The 15,904-nt window shown below is 34.9% G+C and overlaps 1 protein-coding gene across 2 annotated transcripts in view; it reads right to left on the bottom strand.

The window, feature by feature from the left end:
- fancm (FA complementation group M) overlaps positions 1–15,904 on the bottom strand; it is a 101,851-nt gene that overhangs the window by 45,207 nt on the left and 40,740 nt on the right. For both annotated transcript variants that reach the window (XM_039741372.1, XM_039741373.1), the window contains exons 5-9: positions 7,093–7,224; positions 3,872–4,004; positions 2,094–2,198; positions 1,531–1,623; positions 796–989 (exon numbers count right to left, since the gene is read on the bottom strand). In XM_039741372.1, coding sequence (XP_039597306.1) covers positions 796–989; positions 1,531–1,623; positions 2,094–2,198; positions 3,872–4,004; positions 7,093–7,224 — 657 coding nt within the window. The remainder of the gene's footprint in view (positions 1–795; positions 990–1,530; positions 1,624–2,093; positions 2,199–3,871; positions 4,005–7,092; positions 7,225–15,904) is intronic.

Genomic DNA, 15,904 nt, shown 5'->3' with positions numbered 1-15,904 from the left:
CAGATTCAACTTTAAGACTTAGATGTATTTGTTACTTGTTATGTATAGGCTACTGTCTGCAGTTTGTCTAAATAAAAAAAACACCTTTTTTAATAAATAAAAGGGTATTACTTTAGATTAGGTGTCTCAAATACAATATACTTACCATGTAATTTCCTGTGAAATTACAGAGTAGCTAGTTGTTATTACCTTGTACTTACTGTGTAATACAGTGTAACTGTATAATTAATTACTGAATTGTAATTATTATTCCACAATTTATATATCCACGTACTTAGAAAAACTGTGGAATAACAATTACAATTCAGTAATTAATTATTACCTTGTACTTACTGTCTAATACAGTGCAACAGTATATAACACCTAGTTACTCTGTAATATACAGGTAATTACATGGTAAGTACAGTATAGTTAAGGACAATTACTCTAAAGAGATACCAATAAAAGTACCTTGTATGGATATTCTTTAGGTTAATGATAGTAGTCAAGTGATGCACTTTAAATACAAGAATGCATTGATTGCAAATGAAGATGTATTTAAACCATTCTTTTTAATTGAGAAGAAGAAAATATCAACTGAAAAGCTTGTTATAATATTGGGATGTAAAATGTCAGAAATCCATACAAATATGTACCCCAGATATAAACACCACCAGATTAAGACAATTAGTTTTTAGACAGGACTTACAGCATTAGCAATGGACTGGAAAATAGATCACAATGAAAAACAGCAATCGAGTCTAGCATGCAAAAATGTAGACTACTTGCAATTTTTTAATTTACATGGTGCTTTACCTCCAGCTGCTCCTTTTGGGTGAAGCCCTTGACACTTTTGCCAGAAGAAGACTGTCCCATAAATGTCATGACTCGGAGCAAAGGCTTATGACAGCTCAACATCTCTGCAATTTCCTGCACACTTTCCCGAAAAGAAGAAAATATCATGACACGAGTGTCTACAGCAGATTCATTTCCTCCTGAAGTTTCCTGGTCTGTGTGTACAAGAAAAACATTTATGACATTTTTGTGGTAGCATGCTTAAAAGAAGAAAGTATGTTTTCGCCTAGGTATTTTATGAAACCCACTTTTCCAGTACAAAGGCATTGAGAGAGAAACCACTTTTCATTTCAGCTTAGATAAACAAGCAGAACAGAGAAATACTTCAAAGGATTGGCACTTTACTCTAGAAATGCATTCTAATTCAAATGCTATCCAAGACATAAGCAGAGTACATGAGTGCACAAGTCTGAAGCCCTGTATGCATGCACTTGTAAGGAATCTCATACTTTTGGTGAAGTCACTGTTCCTTCCAAGCATGTTGCTTTAAAATGAGGTATTTGAGCCTATACCTTCAATAAGCACTCTCTTTAGGGATCTTCAGAATTAAACTACTCCAGATTTTAAACCTTTTATTAAATAAACTTCATCAAAAAGTTAATAGCATCTTCGTCAAGACTTAAAAAAGCACTCCTTTCCTACACAACATCTATGAAACCACTCCTCTCACTCAGTACTCCAGCTTTGTCAGCTTACCTCTTAATCTTGCCCAAGACTTAAAATGTTCAACAACCACATCTTCTAAAGTTTTCAGTTTAGGATGGCTGTAAATGAATGGTTTTTCAACTCCTGAAAATTAAACAAAAATGAACAAAACAAACAAACAAAAATTACTAAAATATGCTTATCTATATTCTGCAGTGGGCTGGTGCCCTGCCCGGGGTCTGTTTCCTGCCATGTGCCCTGTGTTAGCTGCGATTGGCTCCAGCAGACCCCTGTGACCCAATAGTTAGGATATAGCGGGTTGGATGATGGATGGATGGCATATCCATATTATTCTAATAATTTAAAATGTACCTAGGACATCTAACGCTTCAAGTACTGTTGTTCTTTTTGCTTTTCTTGTAATTTGAAAATCTCAAAATCTACAGTATGCCTTTCTAAACATGAAGTCACTTTTGTATCTGCTAGCTAAGCCTTTCTACATGCTATTATTTCATTTATCACAATTCTCCATTTTTACCACAAATTTCCATTTTTAGTTCAAAATGTATCTAGTAATTTGAAGGATATTTTAAATTGAGTCTTTTGTTACCTACCTGCAGCTGAAACTCCATGAGTACTCATAAACATATCTTTCATCGTCTCATACAATTCCATAAAGTCACAATTGCGACTCAGTTCATTCCTGGCTCTTGTCATCCCTACATGGTTAACAAGGTACAGATTGTCAATAAAATCACTTACATAATGCAAAAAACATTCTTCACAAATTTCTGTTTTTGGCCATATGTTAAAAACAATGGCACTTTGATAATGATTCAAAGCATTAGTTTCAGCGATTTTGTTGCACTTAGCACACAGATTTACAACTTTCCAGTTCAGTTGGCAACAATCAGACTTCCCACAACCCCTCATGAAAACCACACATGTGGCCACAGTCAAGAGTACCACAATCTTAACTCTACTATTTACACCACAAAAGCCCATTTATAAGAGGCAAGGCATCCTTTTGGAGAGATAAACACTAACAGCAGTAGAGATTTTTAAGTCGTAAAAAACAGAAGGTACCAAAAAAGGTGCCAACTTATTTGAAAGAATTAACATTTACTTTTTTAATCAAAGTATTAATTTTGAAATACAAAGACATGGAACCAAGCAATATAACCCTCAAAAGCCTTAGACAAGGCGAAACATTCTTTGGACTAAATAGTGTTTACATATCAGAAACCAAGCAAATGAATACATTGCTGAAAACTATAAATTGAAAAAAAAAAATCTTAGTTATAAACACAAAATGTAAGTATACAGAAAGGCTCACATTTACTATTTAAGTAGAGTTCCATCTGGAATTTCCAGAAATCCCAAATGGGAAGTACTGGACTAAATAAAAAGTTGGGAGAAGGAGAGAAAAAACTTTAATATAGACAGAAATTGAACTAAATTTATCTAGTGGGCAAAACTCAGAGTTTAAATGCAGGGAAAACAGCTTCAACTTCATATACATCTTGAGCGTATAGAAATTGTGCATTCCTTACTTTAGAAAGAAACATGTTTGCAAATTGAGTTTCAGCATTTTTCTTATAAATTATTTCAGGATTTTGAAACACAGTTTTTGTATTATTCACATTTTGAAATGCAAGACACATTAGTACACCATTTTTAATGTGCACCTGTAATCTGCAAAGTAAACAACTACTTTGTCTTCATTTTGACTTGAAGTACAAAAAATAAAACATACAGTAGCTTCATTCTCTTCTCTAGTTAAATGAACGAGATCTGTTCAGCAAGATAATATAGAGACCACTGACATTTGTTTTAATTACATGCACTCTTAATAGAATATAAAATCAAGGAGAATTATCTGTATATTTGATTTCAAATTGAAAAGAAAAATTTTTTAAAACAATTCAAAAATCAAATCACTAAAAATCTAAGCAACAGATAATAAAGCTTGTCAAGTGTTATAAAGAAAAATAATAAAAACAAACAAGTTTCAGAAAACTTTATAATAGAATAGTACATAGTTTGTTCTGATAAGGTTTAAATAACTAAAGTATATACTGTACATAAAAGTAGAGAAAAAGAAAAATCAGGTAGCTCAGTATGAATAGCCATGTTTTACCCAATTTTGAGTCAAGTCTAACTGTAGCAGTGAAGTCGATTACTACAGTAATATTAAATCCTACATTCAAAAAGCATAGTAGATTACATTCATAACAATTTCAGCTAGCTCAGAATCTGAATTTTTATTAAAATGCTCCCACTGTACAATTACCAAAGAAATACATATAATAAGGTAGTTGATTTTAGTAAGCATAGCAGTAGCTGCAAAGAGTATTCAATAAACTATAAAGAAAGTGAATATTTTGCTGACCCTTTGTGCCATCCATAATGCCTTGCATAAAAAGGAACAAGGACCGTAATCCCATCTGAAGCAGGAGCTCGTAGCCATGATAAAGACTAATGCAGAGGGCAAAATCACCTTCCACAATGCCCTGTTGTAAACCCTACAAAACAATAGTAAACATATTAATCGATCCTGACAAATTGATTTTTCTGATACAAGGATTTTAAGACAAATGCTTTATTTTGATGTTAAAATAATTTGCACATAAACAAAGGACCTCAAAAGAAAGAGAAAAAGGCAATGTGAACAAGAGTCAGAGCACTTTAGTGATGCATTAGGACAGCAGTGGTACTCAGCTGCAGCTTTTTCTCCCCATCCAGTTTCTCAATCAATAATTACTTTTTCCTCTAACTGATCTCCATTTAATTAGCTGGTCTTTTTTCTTAACTAAATCTGCATTCAGAAAACATTTAACACAAATCTGTTTATTTCTCCTATGTTTAAATGTTTAGCTCTCATTTATTTTCCAATTAATTCATAGAATACTGCAAGAATGTACCTACTTTAGTGCTACACTCGCTAGAAACTCCATAGTAAGTAACTAGAATACTAGGAAATGTGTTGGGTATAAGTCTCTGCTAGAAAAGCTCATGACGATTAACATATTAAAGAACCACAATAAAAATCACTAAATTATCCCATTATAATATCCACACTGTGTGCACAATTATTAGGCCAATAGTATTCCTTAGGATTCATTTCATTATTGAACAAATATAATGATCTTGGTCGATCCAAAAGTTATTTTACATCAAACCTGAATGTTTAACAATGGAAAAGTGAATTTTGTCATTCACAGGGAAAAATGTAAGTGATTATTAGGCAACCATTACTGTGCACAATTGTTTTGCAATTATTAATTTGTTTTTGCTCAGTTCCTTGTTTACTCCCAAGTTCTACAGTAACTGTAACAAATAAGTAACATAAATGACATGTAACAATTAACAAATATCATTTTTGATACATAGCCACCCTTCTTTTCAATAACTGCCATGAGTCTCCCATCCATGGAGTCTGTAAGTTTTTTGATCTGTTCACATGGAACGTTTGCAGAAGCAGCAACCACTGCCTCCCAAATGTTCTTCAAGGAGGTGTGTTGTCTTCCTTCATTGTAAATCTTACATTTAAGAAGGACCCACAAGTTAACAAAGACTTGAGTAAGGTGAGGAATCAGTCATCCTTGAGGCATTTGCTGGAGCAGCAGAGTGCTTGGATGCATGTGATGGAGCATTGTCCTGCTTGAAGACTGTGGCCTTCTTGAGTATTACTGATTTCCTCTTGTACCACAGCAACAATTATCTTCACAAAACTGGCAGTAGGTGTGGGAGTGAAGTTTCAGTCCATCTTCAACCCGAAAAGGTCCACTAGATTATCCTTAATGACAGCAGCCCACAATAGCACCATAGCCTTGCCCACTTTGCTACTGTCGGATTCAATAGATACCCTGTGTTCATTAGTGGTCTAGCCACGGGTTCATCTGTCTGTTCCATCAAGAGTCACTGTCATCTCATCTATCCATAAACCCTTTGACACAATCTGTTTTCAGGTATTTCTTGTCGCAATCTTCATGTCTTAACTTGTGAATCTTATTCAATGGTGGTTGTGTCTTACCTATGAACACTTGATACCTTGTACTTCTGGATCCTCCAGGTAAGTTACAGTTCTGGAATATAGAGGCACTGGAGGCGAACAACCTTCTGGTAGCTCCATGTTTAACTCTTCTGAAGTCTTTTGCAGTTAATGTGCACCTTTTTTCTCATAGCATTTTTTGCAAACCTGCTGACTACTTTCAACAAAATGTTTAATTGCCCTGCAGTTACACCACATTGTTTCTTTTTTATTTTTCAGAGTCAGTTAAATCTCTTTTTTGATCCATTTTACCTAAGGTAACAAAGTTGCCTAAAAATTATGCACACCTTAATATAAAGCGTTAATAGCTTTAAGCCACACACACTCTCTCTCATTAAATAATTACATAACCTGTGAAAATGATTACATCCAAATGATTCAGGTCGATATGGTTCAGAGATGAAGAATGAACATGGAAACAATGACAAGTTCAGAAAACTAACTTTTCTAATAATTGTGCACACAGTGTATAAATGTTTGCTACAGTCCCACAAAATTAAGCAAACCATGTTTACAAATGTATAGATTTACTTCAATATAATTGCTAGCAAATAACAGTTTGCTTAATTAAGGTAGAAGTCCAATTAAACGCAGAACTTGGTTGACATGCAAACCTGCAACAACAGTGACTGAGCTTGAGAGCCACTGACTGAGTATTAGCAGAAGATTAGATCTCGCCTGAAGAAGGGGCCCGAGTTGCCTCAAAAGCTTGCATATTGTAATCTTTTTACTTAGCCAATAAAAGGTGTCATTTTGCTTGACTTTTCACTACAGGAGATTACAGAAAATGCTGTGGACCGGACCTCCTAAATTCTGGACTGATTATGAGGGACACCTAGATGTGATTTAAAATACACCCAGAGAGCTTGGTGAGCTCAGGATTAAAAGAAATTGGATTACAAAGCTGTGAAAAGGGTTGGCCAGAATCTGAGGACCTTGAAGGTGGCTTTGGGGATTTATTTTTGGTCCGTGTTTCACTTTTACTTCTCATGATCGCTGACCTTATTATGTTTACTTATAAGCAAAATGTTTTCAATATCCATGTCTCTCCATGACTGTTGATTTCACAGAGGTAGGGAAGGCCATCATCTATTACAACAGCTTTTCAAAAATAAGTGAAGTAAATGTACTTAGTGGTTTCATCAAAAATCCACAATAGCACAGATAAACTACTCTTTAGAAGTAAATTACTGCATGACTACAGAATGAAGAACTGTGTTAGCAGAGATAGCTGGTTGTCCTCATGAATGAGTTTTTTTTGCATATTGCATAACACAGAATTACATTCCTAAACACAGTTGACACAATCCTCGCAGCACTGCGTGCACCAGTTCGTCACATGGCCCACTCAAGCACTGACCTAAACTGATGTCAATTTGAACCTAATATGCAAATCACCGGTTAAAGGTGAACAAGAACATGAATGTGGAAACTTCACAGACAACACTGGGGAACAGGTTTCAGACCCATAAGGTTCCATAATATTAAAGCCAAAAATAACAATTAGACAAAAGCAGAACTTTTTATGAATGTTGGCCTCCCACTAATAAAAATCTTACTGTAATGTGAGGGTGGGGGTTTCGCCTCATCTGATCTCGAGCTAGAACAAGCTGGTACTTAGTAAGAGATTGAAAGTCTCTTCGTGAAAGGACATTTAGTCTAATCAGCCGACTAACAAATGCCTCCAAAACCTGTAATAGAAAGAAAAAGAAAAAAAAAAATGAAAAATAGAAATTAGAAATAATTCAGACAATTACTTCATAAAAATGAAATGGAATGATTTTAACAATTATTGTGCCTCTATAACATACAGTGTTGGTTTTTTAGGTCTTCCTAGTAATAGCCCATTACATCTCCCCTAACATATGTAGGTAAAAAGTAATGATGAAGAAATGGTGCTTTTTTTAATATTTTGACTCTGTCCATCAATTTTCTGTACACAACTATCCAATTCAACATCAGAAGGAACAAGGAACATATCTCAGTATCAGACAAAAGACAGGGAAAAACCCTGGATTGACTGACAGTTGACCACAGGGCACATTCACTGGACAATTCAATTTTGCCAATCAACACTGCATGTGTTTGCGATTTGGAAAATTGGAACAGCTGTGGAAAGACATTTCTAAATATCTAAATGCAACTCTATAACATTCAATGTTTATTCAACACAAAATAAACATTTTAAAAATATTCCTGGTATCTTGACCTACAATAGTAATTACTAGGTAACACTGACAGCTCTAATCCTTTAAACAATTCTACTCTATTCTGATTTGTGTCACAGTACAAGCATAAAGCAATAGTAACTATTAAATTTTTTGTATGCAGTAGTCTGTAAGATCATTTTAAAGGATAAATTCAAGCAGTAACTGTGAAAATAAAATAAAACAAAATAAAAAAGATGGCATTTAGATCATCAGATGTCGCAGGACTCTTGCGCAAAAAAAAAAAAAAAAAAAAAAAAATCTGCCAAAAAAGTCTAAAGAGAAGTATCATAAAAGGCTTTATATATGGGATTTAGGTGAGGATTTTGAATTTTGCAACACTAAATATATGGTCATGGGAGATGGCCAGGCAAAGACAAGTGCCTCAGATTTTAAACTTCAGTGAAGTTATTTTGGCAAGACAGTACCAAACAGCTTCAAATTCTGTAGTTTCTTAGAAGCAAAGAATAACTTCCAGGGTTTGATGTGGTCATGTTGAGAGGTTTATTTATTGTTTATTTACTTGTGCTTTGCCACATGTGTATAATATGTTTTGAGATGATGAATAGATTGGTAGCTAAGTGAAGAATATGAGACTTTAAACATAACAGTGTAACACAGTATCATAAGCACAAGAACTTGAGCTTACTATTAAAATGAACCTTACACACAGTTGGAGTCAGAAAGTATTCAGACCCCTTCACTTTCTGCACACTTTATTGCGTTGTAAATTTAATTTTAAAAGAATATATTTGCCCATCAGTCTACACTTTAATGACTATAATGAAAAAGTGAAAACATGTCTCCTGAAAGGTTAGCAAATTTATTAAAAATGAAAAAAATAAAATCTCTCGTTCATAGAAGTATTCACACACTTAAAATCGGTATTTTATAGTAGACCCTTTAGAAGCAATTACATCGTTGAGTTTTCTTGGGCAAGTCTCTATATGCTTTGTACTCCTTGGTCAGGGCAGTTTATCCCATTCTTCTTGGCAGATCCTCTCAGACCCCTTTAGATTGGATGGGAAATTATCTGTAAATTGCCATCTTCAGGTGTCTTCACTTGTGTTCTGTGGAGTTAAAGTCAGAGTTTTGGATGGGACACTCAAGCACAGTCAAAATCTTATCCTGAAGCCACTCCAGTGCTGCCAGTCTGCGATCACATGCACTCTGGAGTAGGTTTTCTTCAAGGTCCTCTCTGTGTTTGGCTGCATTCATCCTTCCCTCAATTCTAATCAGGTTTTCTGTCCTTGCCCCTAAGACATTAACCCCCCTGCCCCCCACATACTTTCTGAATCCACAGTAAATATAAACAGACAACAGAATGGTGTAGGTGGGAAATTATTAATATTAATGTTTACCATAAATGTCAGAATATGAAATAGCAGTTATAGGGAAAAAAATATATAGACCAGGTCAAGACAGAGTGTTAGATTTCTACCTGTAAACTTTCTTATAGCAAAGCTTCATTTTGCATACACTGTTTATTAAGCAGCATCCATCTTCACAGGATTATTAAAAGATTATTTTTATTATTATTTAAAAACTCCTAATGAGTATCATTTTCCTTAGGAAGGAATAAAGCAAAGAAGCAACTCAGGGAATAGTGCCAGAACTTCCCAGGACCCACCCAAACCACTGCTTAGCATCAAGTTATAATTGACAATTAACACTAAATGCTCATTTTTGAGATATGTAAGGAGAAACGGAGAACAAGAAGATTAACATACACATGGGGGACACAGTGGAAATTTCATAAAGAGAGTGACCAGGCTATGAGTCAATAGCACTAAAAACCACACCACCATGCTACTTCTAAAAAGAATGTACAGAGGGAAAATAAATCTTGCACAAAGCAACATCTGCAAAATTACATATTATAAGGATGCAAAAATAGAATCTTATAAAGGGTAGAAAATTCTATCCATTCAAATAATTTTCTGGATCATCTTGATCATTACAGAACTAGGATGGGACCAATACTCCCTCATACCAGGCCAGTTACTGTTTGCTGGAAAACTATATATATGTTCATCTTTGAGATATAGAAAGAAACAAGAGCATTTAAAGAAAAACTACATTGACACATGAAGTTATGCACCCTCCACAAAGCCAGTAACTGAATTAAAAATCTACCCGCAGTCTCTGGAGCTACAAAATATGAAAAGCAATACGGGGTTATTGCACCTAATCTGGGATTAAATGGTATACTGCCCATTTTGCACAACTATTCATCTAGCTTCCCAGTAAATACTGGCTAAGTACAGTATTTTGTGGGCATTACTTGCACTGGCTATTTTTATTTATTTATTTATTTTTTTTACAAATGACAAAAATATGAAATTCCCTATTTGAAAATAAACATGACACTATTCTGATTTTCTAACAACATGAGTAAAGAAGGCTATCATATCTATAATTTGACTACAGCAATGACTAAAACTTGCCTGAAGAAGGGGCCAGAGCTGCCCCTTCTATTCAGTTAGCCAATAATAAGTGTCATTTTGCTTGACTTCTCATTGCATCCATAATGGCTAACAAGGTACAACACCATACTATTAACTCCATTCATAATAATAAGCATCTCACTGTATGCAAAGCAGCTCTGAACCGATTTAAAACTGGGCAGGTGCTATTAACTTCAAGCAGCTCAGTCAAAACAGATGGTGTGGCATCCCAAATAAATTAGCAGTGCCTACAGACAAAGGCACAATGACAGAAAGATCACATGAATACAAAGAGAGACCCAAAAAAAGTTCAAACCCCATGGGGCCAGAAATTCTGGAAAACATCCCTTAAAAAAAACTTATTTTAAATTCCTTTCTAGATGATTAACTAAATTTCAACAAAAACTGATAGTTTTATAGCGATCAAAGTAACTCCAGAGGCATCTGCACACTCTGAGAAACACTTAACAGTATATTTGAGGAGCCAAATCATTTGATTGCTTATAAAATAAATTTCAAGCTAGAAGAATATCAGAATTTATTAGTAAGATCTCTTATATAGATCAAGTATATATAAGATCACCCAATGCTGTGCTCAACAAGTGAAAAGGTCACTACAAACAGAATTCCATTTTTCTACCACAAGAGAAACAAAGCAACTAATTCCCAAGTCACACCATTCCCACTAAGAATGTGAAAAAAAGGTTAATATAATTTTATCTCAACAAATACATAAGAATGCCATTTGGAACACAACTACATAGATAAATATTACTGTCTAAAGTAAATGAATCCAAAGAAACGACTACCATATTTAAGGAATACTATAGGAGCCTTGCTTTCATTACACATCGGAGTATACTAAAAGTGGGATTCATGCCAGCGATTTAAGATAAAACAGAAATGTCACAAGTCAGGGCACTGTGCAAGCTGTAAAACATACAACAACTAAACCAGGCATTCATTATTATTTTCCTATTACTATTAGAGTATGCATCCTGAAGTGAAATCAAAAATCTAATAGTATGTTGAGTATGTGAAGAAGATAGTAAAAATATTTTTCAAAATTTAAAAGATGCCACCTTCAAGTTAAATAAAACTGTTAGACAGATTTTAAAGTAATATAAAAGAAATAACCCGACACCTATGACAGAAAACATAATTATAAAAAAGAGATTACATAATAAATCTTATAACAATGAGGGGGCTTACTTAATTTGACTTTTAATAAACAACTATCTAGTAAAACCAACAGCCATTGAAACTGCTCACAGTATAAAAAAAAGAGTGAAAGAAAAAAAGCAAGAATGTGTGGAATCCTAGCTTTCCTAAATCTGATTCACATTACAGAGCAAATGCTGTGCTCTACTCCCAGCAACACTTCCGCAGCTGCCACAATCCTCCTACATCTCACTGGAAGGTTGTGCCAATGCTGTGATGTCTAACCATAATATACCTAGCTGTCAACAACCCCTTCATCCCCATTTTCAGAATTATGATCACATAATTGGCTTTTACCAATTCTACCATACGTAGATCACCATATATACTTCAGTCAATGAACTGGAAGATATTCGGTATATTCTGGAAAATAAATCTAGTTCAACTGGACTCCAAATACAGAAAATCAAGGTAACAATTCTGAAAAAGCATCTCACTCAAAGATGTAAAATACATCTGCTTCTTTATAACAATTGTGCCATGTTTTTGGAGCACTGTATTTTGACATCAGGCTATATAATTTGAACAACTTAGAGCATTGAACTTTTTTTTAAACTAAGTATCTAAAAATAAACAAAATGTGCCAGAATGCAAGGCCTGTGCAGTCTTATGACCGAGGGAGTAACAAGAATATGCAGCAGAAGGCCTCGCTCATTTTTGCCTTATCTTAAGAAGGTTGCTTGAACTGAACATGTCTGAGTAACACACATCAACTTCAGATATCACCAGGTTCCACAGAAAGTTGAAAGGATGGACCTCAAATAAAAATCACTCATTTTTTAAACCCATTTATTCATCTTCAGAGCAAGATGGAGTTGGTGCCTATCAAAGCAAAATTAGATCCAGGGGCTGACTAACTCCTAGAAGGAGTACCAGTCAACTGTAGAATGTTTTTAATCACAATGAGTCAATTTTGAATTACCAGCTAAATAAACATGTATATCTGAGGCATACTGGGAGTACTGGAGCTAAGAATGGGTAAAAGAAAATTCACAAATGCATGGTTAGAACATATAAACTCCATATAGATAATGGCCTGATCAAAAACTGAGCCCACATTTCTGGAGCTAAGGGCAGCACAGCTAATTACTGCACTAATAGCAGCCCTTTCTCTGATAAAGGTTTGCTAGAATTATTTAGAAGTTAAACCTAAAAAGAAGCAGTACTGGAAAAAAAATTGTTTTACTGACTAAACTATATAAAGTATTACTAAGTAGTTTATTAATTTTCAAAAAATAAAAAAAAATTACTTAATTAAGAAAAATCAACAATACATTTTTTAAAAGTTAACTATAAACAAGTCAATATTTTTCCTAGCATACCATTCTTGCAAAATGTAACCAGATTTGCGATGGGCTGGCACAGAGTCCTGTCCAGGATTTGTTCCTGTCTTATGCCTGCTGGGACAGGCTCCAAGCCTTACTGTGAACCTGCTCCGGATAGGTGCGTATAGAAAATGGATGGATGGATACTAATATAATATATATATTAGACTACTGCACACCAGTAGTCTCCTGTCACTTGCATAGTTTGCACTTTGCATTTCTGAATCCATCTTCTCTGAATATTTACATAACATACTAGCCTTCTCAATTATTACACACAGCTGCAGGCTTATTAAACAGATGTCTACATATCACTGTGCCAACAGATTAGTTACATAATTAGAAACATGAAAATTCAATATCAGTAGAGAAGAAGATGAGAATTCTTTCACAGGTTATATACAGTACTTTCAAAAGCCGGTTACCATCATCACGAGAATGTGACCCTGTCTGCTAGCTACATTTTAGCTGTGATATTGAAAGGTATAATATACAGAACTTGTTTATACCTCAACATCGTGCATTGGCGTTGATCTTCGATTAGTTTAAAGTATCTAGTGATCTGATGATGTCAAGTCTACAATTAAGCAGCTCCTGAAATCCAAAAAATATCAATTTAAGGATACTGTATCTGTTCTCCTAAAAACCTCTTATGGCTGTGTTATGGTCTGTTTGGAAACTTACTTAGGGATGGATGCATAAATGGTCATTTCACTGTGCAAGTTTAATGTGGTACAGTTTTCTCTGACTGCTCTTCTAACTGTTCATTTTACCATAGCTAGGAAAAGAAACACACGATTTTAAAGGGGATCCGCCAATAACAGGGATGTGTCCACTGCATCCACTGAAATAGAAATATGCCTTCAATTATGTTGCACACATTAAGATAGCATCAAGTGATGGCCCTCACTTTAGAGAATATTGGGATTATGCAGAACATCTACGCACCAACATACAGTTCTTCTGTGACTTCCTTTAGTAATTAATGTTTCACCAGCACTGAATTTTAAATAGTTTCGTATTTTGTTTAAGGAGTTCACAGAATAAACCACCATGAAAAGAAGAATCTTAATGGATGCTTAATATATGTTATTTGGATTTTTACAAATGATCGACAGAGAAAAAGCTCTCTAAATGCAAATATAAAAAATGCATATTCTTTTAAACCCAACTATTGAAGAAAAAGGCATAATGTCAGTCAGTCAGCCAGTCATCATCCAACCTGCTATATCCTAACACAGGGTCACGGGGTCTGCTGGAGCCAATCCCAGCCGACACAGGGTGCAAGGCAAGAACAGATCCCTGGGCAGGGCACCAGCCCACCACAGGACACACGCATGCACACACACTAGGGACAATTTAGGATCACCAATACACCAAACCTGGATGTCTTTGGACTGAGGGAGGAAACCCTCACAGCCATGGGGAGAACATGCAAACTCCACACAGGAAGGACCCAGGAAGCGACCCCGGGTCACCCAACTGCGAGGCAGCAGCGCTACCCACTGCGCCACCGTGCTGCCCAAGAATATAATGTCTAATTCAGTATATGTTCTTACTGTACAATGAACCTAAATAGACAGATTCATCAGAGACATTATATACAGTAGTAACTGATTAAACTGAACTGTCCTGTGTGCTGTTAGAATAAAAGATTGTGTTAAAAAAAAGTCTCTTAAAATCTGTCAGTTAACACTCCTAATAAAATTAAAAAAAAAAAGAGGACACCCATTCATCAATTATTAAACCCATCTAATCCAGATGAGCAAATTCTGAATAAGATTACTGGCATATCAGAATAACAGAATTTCCAAGGTACAGAAAAGTCAGTTAAATAGAAATAAGGAAAACATGGCCTAAGATTCTGAAATACCTTTCATATGGTCTGTGTGATCAAATGAATATGTGCGAGGACAGATGACAAAACACAGGGAGAAAGCTCACACTCTACAAGGAAATGGGGACTTGGAAGAAGAATTGTCTTTAAAAAGGACACTGACTGAAAACATTGAGCAAATGCCAGACTTAAAAAAGTTAAAAACCAAAGAAAAAAGGCAATATTTTACTGCGGTGCACTCAGAACATATACTTAAACCCAACCAAGAATGTATGACAAGGGCTGCAAATTGCTGTTCATTACTGGCCCAAATCCAACTTTAGGGAGCGTATGTGATTGAGTGAAGGTAAATTCTTAAAAACAGGAGTGTGTAGACTTACAAAGATTAATAATTCTCATCATGAAAGGTTTATTTCTGGAACTAGCTATAAAAGTACCAGAAAAATGTTTTGGGTAGAGGAAGGTTTGGGGTCTAATACCTACAGAATCATTGAACTAGTTTTATGGAAATGAATGGTACAAAATTCTAAACAAGTGTCACAGCATTTCACATTACAACACAGTAAAACGTGAAAAATACAACACTTTTGTTTTACTTTCAATTAAAAATTCAGCTATGAACTGGATTAACTTGAAGCTGAAGACAATCTCCTTTTAATTGTATTTCTCCATCAGCTGTCTGTTCCAATTGTGCTAAGTTTTAGTAAATCCTTTAGTGACTTCTGCAGGGCAGGGGGTGACCTCCTGTGTTGCACGATCTTGTTTGGTCAGATTAGAATTCAAGTGGTTACATAACAGTCCGCACATGAAGCCAACAGGCACCAACTTCTTCAAATACAAGCGTTCACAAAGGGAATCAGTGGGATTATCTTGGAGTTTAAACAGGAATCTACAAGTTTCAAAATTGTCTGACAAATTAAAGAAACACTTAACATGCATGAAAATAAGTGCTTTGAAAAATAAACATGAAATTGCTCATTGTTTCTTAGTTATCCTCTTTCTTAATTACTTTCTTACAGATTTTTGGGGGTGGGATTTCTTTGTTTTACTTATTTTTTCATCAAAGTTACTAACTGTTTTATCACTGTATTTGTATGACTCAATTAAAAATTCAGGAAAAAAACACTGATTTTTAGTTTGAGTTAAATTAACATAAAGTACAATGAAACTGGAGAGGTACTTAACATGAAATGGCCACAAAGAATCTGTAGGGAGAAAATATATAAATATTCGGATGTGAGCGTCAGTAGGGTTTGTGCCCTGGCAACCAAGTTACCTAAACTATTCTATAACATTTCATTATTTATTTACTGCTTTGATGCTTATCTTTCTGA

Source organism: Polypterus senegalus, chromosome 18, assembly GCF_016835505.1.
Source record: "Polypterus senegalus isolate Bchr_013 chromosome 18, ASM1683550v1, whole genome shotgun sequence".
Lineage (NCBI taxonomy): Eukaryota > Metazoa > Chordata > Cladistia > Polypteriformes > Polypteridae > Polypterus > Polypterus senegalus.
This window is presented reverse-complemented; position numbering and strand designations above follow the sequence as displayed.